Source organism: Ahaetulla prasina, chromosome 3 (assembly GCF_028640845.1).
Source record: "Ahaetulla prasina isolate Xishuangbanna chromosome 3, ASM2864084v1, whole genome shotgun sequence".
Taxonomy (NCBI): Eukaryota; Metazoa; Chordata; class Lepidosauria; order Squamata; family Colubridae; genus Ahaetulla; species Ahaetulla prasina.
This window is the reverse complement of record NC_080541.1, coordinates 72,459,353-72,472,324: the sequence shown is the minus strand read 5'-3', so window position 1 is coordinate 72,472,324 and position 12,972 is coordinate 72,459,353. Positions and strand designations below refer to the sequence as shown.

Genomic DNA, 12,972 nt, shown 5'->3' with positions numbered 1-12,972 from the left:
TTGCTGAACCTTCTGGCAGACAAGGTACACATTTTACCCAGTGGGATGAGGCCATTCTGCTGACTGTTTATCATCTAATGAAAATGTGGCAGAACTTTTGAGCAAAACAACTCTGAGAGCAGCTAAATGTCCAATCCATGTGTTTAAAGTATAGAGAGAACAGGCATATGGCCAATTTATTGCAACCATGAAAAGTTAACACATACGGAAAAAAATTACACCGAGCACATTAATGTGATTCAGTACCAATGGTACTGTATTTGTTGTAGATGATGTAACTGAATATGAAAAGGCATATCCTGAACAGCAACATGTAAGAGATTTTTGTAAAAACATGCCAGTCAGTTCATCTCCTCATGTTAAATAAGAAGGTTTGAATACTTGATTATACAATACTATGCAGAAAGAGAAGCAATATTCGCAGAAGTGTTGGCCGATTTATTTCTTATGATATCTAATAAAACCTGAGAAATAAGCTGATCTCCAATCAAAATTTAAAACACTACTAAATCACTCCACTCCAAAAAATAAACAATATAAAAACAAATGAACATGCAAAATGCCTAGATGGTCACAACCCTACCATCTATTTGAACTAAATATCAATTTAATATGAAGATTCATATAAATTTATTTTATTGGTTTCTAAACTGGTTTTGTTATAAGTACCACTGACTGCATCAGCATCTATTTCTAAGTTAACATACACTGTGTAACTGCAGAAGGAGTATCTTTGGATTCTAGAATAAATTTACCTTGTTCTCAACAATATGGGGAGAGGTATCTCCTCATTTCTTCAATGGGTAAGAAAAATATAGCTTGCACCTTTCTCACTGACATTTCAGTTTATTCTTTCCTTTACTGTAATTCAGCCCTTGCATTGAGAAAGGAATATAAGGCAGAGCTTATGCATCAATAGATCTATAGGTCCCCAGAAAAAACAGGCTTCATAATATTCCATAGAAAATACTATAAATAAATGGTTATTGCTATAACTGCATTTACACCTATTCTTATTGAAATAAATCCTATGGATTTCAATTATAAATTAATTCTGCGAAGAAATTCAGGAGTTATACAGCTTCCTGAATGTTTAAAAAGCAGCAAGATTTTTAATTATAAAAGAAATATACTTTAATGACAAACACAGTAATGAAAGTAATATCAATGCTTATATGCTGCACATCAGATTCTTCAGGAGAAAAATCTGAGAGATATATTCCGTAATCTTATGTACTGTATGTTAAGAACCAACCAATTTGTAAAAAAAACCATCCTTTTCAACAAACGTTTTTGGGGCTCAGTTTCAGACCTAATTACAATTCATTGATTATAATTGATAAGAACATGACTCAGTGTGACTTAGTATGAATGCTTCTGCTAGTGGCTCTAAACAAAGAGTGAGCAAAAGAAAGATTTACCGTATATACTCGAGTATAAGCCGAGTTTTTCAGCACGTTTTTTGTGCTGAAAAACGTCCCCTCGGCTTATACTCGGGTCTATACGGCTTATACTCGGATCGGCTTATACTCGGATCGGCTTATATTCGAGTATATACGGCTTATACTCGAGTTTTTTCTTCTTTTTCACATTTTACCGGACGCGCGGGAAGCCCTGCCGGTGCAGTGAGAGGGCGGGCGGGGAGCCGCCAGCCTTCTCAGCTGAGGGAGGAGGTTTCCCAACCGTAGGTGCCTCATTTCCCACCCTCGGCTTATACTCGAGTCCCCAGTTTACCCCAGTTTTTGGGGTAAAATTGGGGACCTCGGCTTATACTCGGATCGGCTTATATTCGAGTATATACGGTATATTTATTGCTAGATCTCTGGATTGTTTGCAAAAGACAGCCAAGTCCCAGATTTCAAGTCCCAGTTATTTAACAGTAACAGTGACAAAATTCCACCCTCATGCTAAATTATACAAGGGAAAGAATGATAGTTTCGAGCTACTTTATAATATGGAAGCAAGAACTGGCTATGTCAGGAAAAAAGATAAAAGTAAATTGAATGCAGTAGGAATAAGATTACTTTAGGAGTGTCTGCAGTGAAACACAAAGCAATGGGGTCCAGAATGAATGGATGCTGAAAATATGTGAACTGAATACACAGACAAGCGACCGGCATAAAAAAGTATGTTGTGCTGGTTTGGTAATAGAGAATTGAATTACAAAATAATACAAAATCAGAGTGGGAAAAGAGAAACTTGAAAATGTGGTGGTTGGATGTAGCTGATAAGATCTTCAAAGAGAGATGAAGGCAAAAAGAGTAACTTTCTGAAATGGTTATAGACATAGTGGAGCAAAGATGGTTTTTAAGAACAAAGATATGAAGATGTATAGAGAGTAGTGTTGATTTACATTATTTAGATTTTAACTTTTTTATTCTTTTCTCCTATCTTCAGTCATTCATTAGGTTTGCTTCCAAACTCTTTTTGTATGTATGTATGTATGTATGTATGGTGGAAAAATCTGAATTAGAAAGATAAAATGTGATTTGGGCATGCATGTTCCGCCTGCTGTGAACCTTTTTAACCAAATGCATCTTTCCTAGGTTTGTGCATCACATGTTAAGTCCAGGAAAAATGTGGCTGCTTTAAATTGCTTCTGGTAGGTGCCACATCACGGCCATGTGCACCCCAAGTCACATTTTACTCCTTTGAATCTAGAACTCTGCCCTTCCATGTTCCAGATCAAAGACCAGCTCTCCAGCTCTGGCATTCAAAGTAAATTTCCAAGTCCAGTTTAAAAAAAAAATAAAAAAATCTAATGGTGGGTCTTCTTTGCTTATTTCTGTTAGTTGAACTTGAGATTCATCAACATTATCATCCTAAACTTGAAGTTTGCCTTTCCAAACTGTAAATCGCACTCTGCCTTTTGATTCATAGAAGATTGAAAATTATAGGCAAGGGAAGGTGTTTTTGAATCAAAAACAGAAGAGAAGAAAGATCATGCAATTCTTAGAACTGGTGCTCATAAGTAAGGTTGTAGTTATCATTCTGTATCATATAGTTTGTACTAAGAGTTCTGTGGCATATAAAACTCTGATACTTACTTCTCTTACATTGAACAATCCTGTGTCAAAGGCACTTAAACAAAAGCTAAGAATAGCTTATTGAAATATTTCGGCTTCTCTTTTGCTTCACTAAAATGTAATCATTTGCCTCAAGAGTATTTTCCATCATAGATGGAGAAGTTTAGATAAGTTATTTCATTTTGCTGGAAGCAGCATGATTCACATGGCTATTAATCTGCTTGTATCAATACTTCCCTTATGAACTCCTGGTTCTGCTGTAAACATTTTCTACATGCTAAAACTTGGCATACCAGATAAAAGGCTACCTGATTGCAAACAGAGCAGAACATTAAATGCACAGAAAATACATCTACACACAAGGCTTTAACTGTGTGTCTTTGTGCAAAAACAGCACCCAGATGTTTGGGATTTATCCAGAACCAGAATATAAATGCCAAATGTGCAATGAGAATCCACAGATTATTATGGCTCTGAAGAATTAGGTGGCAGTTCCTTCTCTAAGTTTTTCAGATTGAACTGACTGACCAAAGTTGGCAGTCTTCCCGGGTCATAACAGTGAAGCCACTTTCATATAACTGACGGACTATAGAGTGACCATGAAACTTCTATTTTTTAAAAAACCATAATTGTGCTCAGTTAACATCTCAGAAAACATTATGTTGTAACTAACTTTGTGAACTTGCTTTAAACCCTGTAACCCTGCAGTCTGTCTAATTTTTTTAAAACTTTCTCTTGTAAAACTAATTATAGATGCACTCAGCAGATTACTTAAGGAATTAAAAGTAATCAGCAGAAATCTGGTAGCGCTTTATCTGACTAACATATGTTATAAAGAAGAATAACCTTTCATAATAAGTAAAATGAGTTAGTTGGCCGAATTGCTGACTTTTGGCTCCCATAAAACTATTCCCTTCCCATTATATAAGGAATAAATGCCTGTATGTCACTTATCCATGAATAAAGTGCAAGTAGCACTAATTTCACTAAATGACTGGGAATGAGGCATTTGTAATAATCTGTAATCTTATATTCAACAGCGAACTGTCTTTGAATATAGATAGCTGTTGTCAAAAAATATTGGCTAAATTAATCATCCATATCATCACAGGATCTATGTTTATAAAAAACCTATTAATTCAGGAATTTTCCAATAGCCTTTTTAAGGTTTTTTTTTTCTGGAAAAGACAAAGGAGGTAATATAATAGTTTTGGCAAATAAACCTCATGACAGGGTGGATATCGGAATCTGTATTATTTGTTGGAACTCAACCTAGACTTTGAAACAGAACAGACACTTAAAATAATCCAGGAGCAGGGAGTGATTCCAAATATACTATGACAAATGGCTACCTTTTGCTAGGATATTTAAAATGCTAAATTTCAAGAGTGCATCTTATGACTGTTCTGATATTTCAGTTCAGCTTTTTTACATCCATAAAATGAAAGGCATTCACGGGTTACAGAAAACTAGGTCCAGGGCATCAGATTGGTAAAATCAGACATTTACAGTAGCTTCCAGATGTTCTGGAGCACAAGTTAATGAGAGCACATGGAAACATATTGAAAAAATATCAGGAAACACATTTTTTTACACAAAAGCAAACCAGTGGAAAAATACTATATGCATAATACTGGAATGCAATTATTGTCATTATCACTCTGGGTATTACTGTTTTCATTTTAATTCCATGTGGTATTTAAAACAATAAAAGAAAAACATTTTTCTGTAAATTAGTGAATGATAAAAGATTTATGTGTTCAATGATCATAGGATTTTTCCTGATGTTTAAAATACATATGCAATCCTTACTTTTTTCAACTAATGTAAATTTCAGGGAAGTGGCTTAAAACTCTTTCTTTAAACCCAATTTTAAGCTTTATAACCTAAACAAATTTTAGAGATACACATTTCCTCACATTTTGGCACTACAGATACCATCATCTTGATATACACATATATTATATATTATTGCCCATATACTCTGCACCAAGGAAGTCCTAGAAGGATAAGACATGGGAATGGGCTGATACTATGAGAAATTTTTATTTATATATCCAATATTGTTCACTTATTTGAAATGCTATGTTCTGAATGTTTACACCACCTTAAATAGATCACATGCCAGTTTTGGACAGACTCGCATATACTTCAAAAGGATGAGACTAAAATAGATTGCATTGTCTGATACATTAAACATGGGTTGGATGCATTCCCTTTCTGAAGCCTTACAACCTAGTAATCACACCTCTATAAATTAGTAACTATTCACCATATCACAGGTGTGTGAGTGCCTGCTTTTTTTCCAATAAAAGCAAAGAACAGAAATATATGAACCTTCAAACAGGATTCATACACCTGAAAAAAGGAACCAGCCCTTCCAAAAATCTAAAACTACACCCCATGGAAACCTTAGTTTCCATGGGGTGTTACATGGTATCATGATGTCTCAGCTCTGCCACATAAGGGCATCTGGAGGGAATGTGTAGAAACATTAAGATCATGGATGTATCAACACAATCAAAGCCCCAGCTCTTTTTTACATGTACAGAACACACATTAAAGGGATGTGTTTGTCAAGGCTTTAATTGCACCAACCATTTTTACTTTTCTGACCTTCACCCACTGGGCACCCATTTAGCAATACATACGTACCTATATACATACATATTTAATCAAATTATAATTTGATTATAGGAACCTTAGATTGATGGATGCAAGAAGGGACATAACATCATTAGAGCAAATAATAGAGCTGGATGAATATGGCAGTCCTGCATAAAGGTAATTGAGGAAACCCTAATCCATTCATATTTATGCAAGACAATTGCTGAAAAGCTACAGCTTCATACTAATGAAGTCACAGAAAGAGTCACAGAAAAAGAAAGTTTTCTTAATCTTTTCTCTTGTACAGTTTTTCTATAGAAAATCAAATTTCCCACACCAACGTTTTGACTGCCATTGGAGAAAAGACAGAGGTACTTCAACAGTCCTGCCTTTGGACCAAAGCTTTTTAGGGCATGAAAGCAATTGTCTCACCACTGGATGTATCAGAAAAATTGGGCTATCTCAAAGCCACAATTAATTTTGTTTACTTTCAGACATTTCTACCACTCCTTTTCTCTCAAGTGTACAAGAGAATTTACAACATGTAACTGCTCTATTTGGACTCTTTTGACTAGTCTTCAAAAATATAGAACAGCATGATAACTTTGCATACAACGAAGGACCACTGGCCCATATTATCACATGCAAAAAAAAAAAAAAGTTAAAAATGCTGCTAACTTCCTTGCTTGCAAAATTGCAAAACAATGTTTGAAATAGTAGACATCAAACATGAGCTTCATGGAGTAGAAGTTACAGCTGTGTGTATGCATATTGTTATTTTAATATGTCTTTGGGGAGTTGGCTATTATATACACAAACAGAACACCAAAAACCAAGACAAGACAGTCTAACAACATACACATAATGTTAAGGTCTGTGTTTTATTTTTTCTTTTATTTTGCATGTTATCTTTCTATTATTATATTATTGCTTACATTACACTGTAGGAGATGGAAAGCAGGATTCCGTGAGCTCTGCAGAAAGGCTAATTTTATCCGGTTCCTCCCCTCCTTGAACTATTTTCATTTCAGATTTAAAAATGGGTGCCTCATTTGCTCTTTCATCCCTTCCTAACGTATTTTTATGCTATGACTTTTTTGAATGTAGGCAGGAGTGACCAATGGGTATGGTAAAAAAAAAAAAAAGCCGAGGTAGTGGCAATGTACATAAAAAAGCAGGTGGAGGTTCAACTGTACCATCATAATCTTCTTGCTTCTTTTGGCCACACCCTGTAGACAATGTAGGACTGCAGGCCAGAACTATCTTATTTTAATGACTATGCATAAAACTCATTCTAGGAGAGAAAGAAGTCAAATAAAATCATTTTGAAAAAATCACCAGTGACCTAAGTGATGCCGCCACTGCCCTCTCACAATGCCTGGAGGCTGTAGGCATCTGGATAGGGGACAACAGACCTCTGCTGAACCCTGGTGAGGTCAAGTGGCTTTGGATACACAGAGCTTTGGGATCTGGGACATTAACATCTTTAGTTCTGGATGGGGTTGCACCTGCCCCAGACATATCAGTGTGCAACTTGGGGGGTTCTCCTGGACTCATGACTCTTGCTCTAAGAGCAGGGGGCAATTGTAGCTAGGAGAGCCTTTGCACAATTTCCTGTTATGTACCAGTTGTGCCCTTTCCTGGATTGGGAGTCCCTGTGCTCAGTCAATCAAGCCATGGTCATCTCATGCTTGGACTATTGCAACACAATCTACATGGAGCTACCTTTAAAGAGTATTCGGAAGCTACAGCTTGCACAGAATGCAGCTGCGCAGATAATTCTTGGGGTCCATGTTACACCACTGTTTCATGAGCTGTACTGGTTGCAAGTTTGCTTTCGGGTCTAATTCAAGGTATTGGTTTTTACCTTTAAAGCCCTCCATGGCACAGGTCCAGGTTATCTGATGGACTGTCTCACTTCAATGGGATTAGTCCACCCTATCCGTGCCAGCAGAAGGGGCATGTTGCAGGTCCCATTGGTCAAGAAATTCCGGCTGGCAAGATACAGGAGAATAGGTTTTTCTGCCATGGCTCCCACCCTCTGGAACATCATTTCTCTCCCCATCCCAGAGGTGAGATCTGCACCCCCATCCTTTTAGTCTTCTGAAAGGATCTGGCTCTGCCAATTGGCCAGGGGCCCCAATAGGGGCATGTCATGCTGGAGACAGTAAATAAATTAAACAGATCTCATCTCCTTCCTGTGAGCATCTTGTTCTCTCCTCTCCATCTTTGTCAATTTTAAATCAAGTTTATTGTTTTAATGTTTTATATTGGTGTTTATTGATTGTCTAGAATTGCCTTTAGGTAGGATGGGTGATGTATGTTAAATAAACAAACAAACAAGCAAATAAATATTCTCACATGTGTAGACGTGGGCCTAAGAATTTATAGCTAAGGGCTGATAAGGATGTTTTTGAAACAAAATCAACCACTTCTATAAACCAGCCCAACATACTATAAAAAGACAAATACAAACAAAACCCATACAAATCAGTAACAATTAAAACAGAAATGAAATGTTTCCTTTTTTTTCTTTTAAACTGCTATAATAGGAAATAAAACAATTATCACAAGAAAAGTTAAAAGTAAACCTGCGCTATTACTGTAATTCTATTTTACATTGTGTGATACATTCCCCCTGTAATCAAGCATTCACCATCTATTTTCAAGTTTGTAAAAGTAACTTGTTTTGATTTGGGATTTTTTAAAATACTACCCAGATAGGAAACTAACGGATACCTAAGAATCTAGGGAAATTGGTTTGAATTTGCCTTTACCAACCAAAATGAAAATGAGTCTTAACATACCATGTAACAAAAGCAAAAAGCACTATAAAAATGAGTCTGGTTGTCTATGGCTACTGAATTTGAAGTAGTAAAAACAAAGGCATTATGGGGGGGAGGTAAAGCAAAACAGAAAATGGAGACTTTTCTGTTAAAGATTACATCTAAAGAAACTGTACCTCGTGTATGATGTTGGGGACAAAGGCTTTGATTTGGCCCACTGATAGGGATACTGTGGAACTGAAAGATACTGATCACAGAAGCTTCCTTTCCTGATGTGCTGGAACCCAGGAAACTCTTCTGGTGATAAATCGGTAATCGGTGATATGGTCCCCTGATCATCTCCACTAGGTTCAGTCTTGAGTGCCATGGAGGGAGTGTGATCTACTGCAGTTTTCCTAGACTTGATAGGAATTCCATCATTCATATCTATTGTGCTGTCAGTAGTGAGGGCATTAATTGCTGCAACAATGGCTGAACTGGTATATTGGTTAGTGTTTCCCAACCATGTCTCATCAGTCACACTAACCCTCGGAGAATTCTGGGGAGAAGGAGTTGGGGAGTGGTGTGGAGAGTAGGATGTCTGTCTGCCATTCAAACTGTATTTTCTCTTATTACAGGGAGAGGATGGCCTGGAGTTGTGAGAGCTCAGCCAGTTTTCTTCAGTAATACTTGTTCTGGGAGACGTGGAAGGAGAATGTCGGGGTGAATTAAGGAGCGTGCAGGGAACTAAACTTCGCTGATACCTCTCCTCGGTTTCATTGGTCTTGGGCGATACGCATGGCGATTGCCAAGGAGATGTCTGGGGTGAAGTATAAGGATAGGAATAATTTGATTCGTAGGAAGATGCTTCTGAATTGCAACTTCTGGAAGACAGGCTACTGGCTGGGCTCAGACAAGATGGGTCCCTGTAAGCCTCAATGTTTGGTAAATTCAAAGTAGCAGTAGAAGGCGATCTCTTGGTGTTTTGGGTGGATTCATCAACTTCAGCTTCATGGAAGAACTGGTTGTTATTTTGATGCAGTCCTAAGTAGGTGGTTATTTCAATTCTAGGACTTTCTAACGCTGGCACTCCATTAGGTCGGACACTTGGAGGCAAATAATATCCAGCAGTGCTATTGTCAGCATGCCCTCCATAACCTGAAAGATGATTAGCTGATGAGACATTTGGAATGACTGGAATAGACGTTTGAAGGCCGTGACATGGAGTTGGCAGTGAAGAATGTGCCACATTTAGAGGCAAATTTGAATTTATATTTGAAGATGCATAGTTATAATGTTCTGCAAAAAGATAAAAAAGAAAAAGAAAAGACATGAGATGTTGCACATAGACACAAATTAATTTATTACTGAGCTGAATCCCTTTCATGATCCAGTGAATATACTAGTTTTCTCTGGAATCAAAGCCTACCTTAACCATTTCAAAGATGGCCAAGAGCTAGTCTCATTAGCCATTCAAGAATGGACTAGAACCAAAGAGTTCTAGGTTCTGGGTTTAAGTCCACCCTCAACCATGGAAGCTCATTAAAGATTTGGGACCAGTAACCTTCTTTCAGCACCACCTACCTCCCAGAATTATTGCAAAACAAAAAAAAAATGGAGAAGGGAAGGCTACATATGCACCTTGAACTTCTACAGAAAGACAATAACAAATAAGCTTCACCATTAACCAGCTCTTGAGTTCTTAAGACTCCATTTATCTTTTTTTAATTTGCAATGACATACTTTATAACAGGACTACCAAGTTATTTTTGAGCAAAGTGAGGTATTTAACCTTTAAATGGTGTGCCAGAATCAAACCAGGGCCAAGGGACAGGACATATAGTACACCTAATTTATTACCAATGTAAACAGAAATAAACTTAATGCAGTGAATATGATCACTCTCCAATATAAAATAATAAATTGTTCTTTTTCAGCCACATAAACAAAACATGGAGGGTCTTGAGGGCTGTTATTCCTGAACTGCAGAACAAGCAGAAATCTGTAGGCTGAAGACATCTTTGGATATTACTGCAGGTTCATTTTGTGCACCAATTACCCTTTCCTTGATCAAGAGGGCCTTCAGACAGTTATTCATGCCCTGCTCACCTCTGATTGAATTATTGCAATGTGCTCTTCATAGATCTATCATTGTGCTCTATCGTGGAAAGAAACCCACTTCTTCCTCCACATGCTGATCTCCCTCATCTATCAATTGGCAGGCTTAAATCCAGGAAGCCCACTCTGGCACTCGCTCAACAGCTGCCTAGCAACTTTGACATCAATACACAGTGGAAAGCCAAACTAGGTGGACTGGACATTAACATTTGAACCACTATAAGTCCATGTATTTGCCATGTGCTAAATAAATAAATAAATAAAAATCATGGAACTATAATTACCACGTGGAAGTTATAGTTGGTTCAAAATGCAGAAGGTTTCCAACCACCAGAAAAGTGGCCAATCCTGTGTACAGTCTACGACTGGTGAGAAAAATACTTCCACAGGTAAGTTTAATAGATTCCATAGAATAAACAACCATCACAATCCTATCTCCTCTTTATTCTTTATTCTAAAACAAACGAAACAGCATAAGCAAGCTATTGCTCTGCTATCTTTTCATACCTAGCAAAAATTGCACCTAACTTTCTTTATTTTTAAATGAGGTATTTACTACAATAAGTTGACTCCAATTTACAAAATACACAGGAGAGGGAAATGCTTCTAAATACTGATCTGAATGTTGAATCTTCTTATTTATTTTTTTATATTTGCTAAATTTCACCTGCTGAGTTGAATTCGAGTGACTGTGTTTTTTTAATATACTAAACTAAGTGGAAATCAATTGTGCTTCAACAAAGCATATAATCTCATTTCACCCTCCTTTTCTATGTTGAATTGTCCTTTTGCCTTTGTGGTAATAAACACATTTATGTTGTGAGATTCTGTACTGCTGAGCTACATAGCCGACCAATAAAAGGAGGGAGAATGAGCAACAAAGGGGGGCAAAATTCAACATGTTACAGTTTTTCTCTGAGCCATGCTGTTATTATTTCTGAAGCACACACAATTTTTCATGATCCTTGTGAAAAGGTGCATTATTCTATTGAACAACTCGTCAACACAGAGCGACAACAGCTAGTTCTTGGACCTATTGAAATTTCATTTTCGATCCTTTCTTTTCCATGTGCATGTGATCCTGTATGCTTGCATATGCGCAATTTCTTCAGAAAGTCTGAAAGAGAGTTATAACACTCCCAAATATTCCTAAAAGTGGTGGCCATGAATCCATTACAAACAACATACTGCCATTTCCACTGTTCCAACCATTCACATGTCCATTTTTTGTTATCAACCCTGTCTCAAACTTCAATATGCCTTTGGCTTCAGTTGCTTTTTAAGAATTCTTGAGTGATTGAAGCAAAAAGGCAAGGCGTCCTCTCATTTCCTCTACATATAATGTTTGCTTCCTTCCTCTCCCCCCCGGAGGCAAATGCTCCAGGCGATGACACTCCCCTAACATATACACTGAGATCCGGAAAAGCTCCGTTAATGATCAAGGCTGTATTCCCAACTGAACTCCAGTGTTCCTCTACTAGTTAAATGACAATGTTGACAAAGGACATACAATATTACTCCAGCTGCTACAGACGTAGCTCCATGACGTTTGGGGCTTTTCTTTTTTTTCATGTTAAACATCATTAGTACATTCAACACCTATTATACGTCTATTATTTACCAAAAGATGGCCATCAACATCCAGGTGTGGAGCAGCACAAATAAAACAGGGTCTTTTCTCTTTCCAGCTTGGCGTTCCACTTAAACCCATTGTAGGTATTATTCTAAAATATTGAGGCCTAATTGCTTATACATTATTTGCACAGAGTATTTTGACCTGCACAGAAAGCAGGAAATGACTCAAAGATTACCCTCAACCAAAAACCCACACAGAATGTCAGTCATTATGACAAGAAATGGAAGCAAAATTCATACATGGAAGGAAAGAGCACTTTCAACCTTTTTCACACACTTACCAACTCCTGAAATTGTTTGTAGGAGCAGATCAAACTCACATTTTGCCACTCTCAATTTACACACTATACCTCTGCTCCTTTGTAGACAATGTTACTTTCCCACGAGAAGGTAGATATCCATATTCATTTCCCCAAAGAAGACATGGAAAAGATTGAAGTGCATTACAGGGATATTCACACGGATGAATTGCAACAGTCTCATACATGGATAAAGGCATATTTAGGGCAAATTGAGACATCCCTTGATAATAAACTCAATCAGGCTTTTGAGCATATGCGCTAAAATAAGCCTCCCCCAAAAATATTTAAACGCAGAGCTGGAAATCAGGTAAATCATCTTGCTCCACATGCCCCAAAATAATAAGACCTCCCCAAAAATAAGGCCAAGCGCTTATTTCAGGGTTCAAAAAATATAAGACAGGGTCTTATTTTCAGGGAAACACAGTATATATCCCAGGAAATAAACACTATTGGATAATGGTTGCATTGCTGAAGACTTGCCTTCATGACGTAAAATCTAAGAAAATGTTAAATATATTG

General features: G+C 37.2%; 1 protein-coding gene across 4 annotated transcripts in view; it reads right to left on the bottom strand.

The window, feature by feature from the left end:
- The window catches only part of NFATC1 (nuclear factor of activated T cells 1), a 138,174-nt gene that overhangs the window by 103,857 nt on the left and 21,345 nt on the right, over positions 1–12,972 (bottom strand). For all 4 annotated transcript variants that reach the window (XM_058175265.1, XM_058175264.1, XM_058175263.1 and 1 more), the window contains exon 2: positions 8,596–9,697. In XM_058175265.1, the coding sequence (XP_058031248.1) occupies positions 8,596–9,697 (1,102 nt within the window). The remainder of the gene's footprint in view (positions 1–8,595; positions 9,698–12,972) is intronic.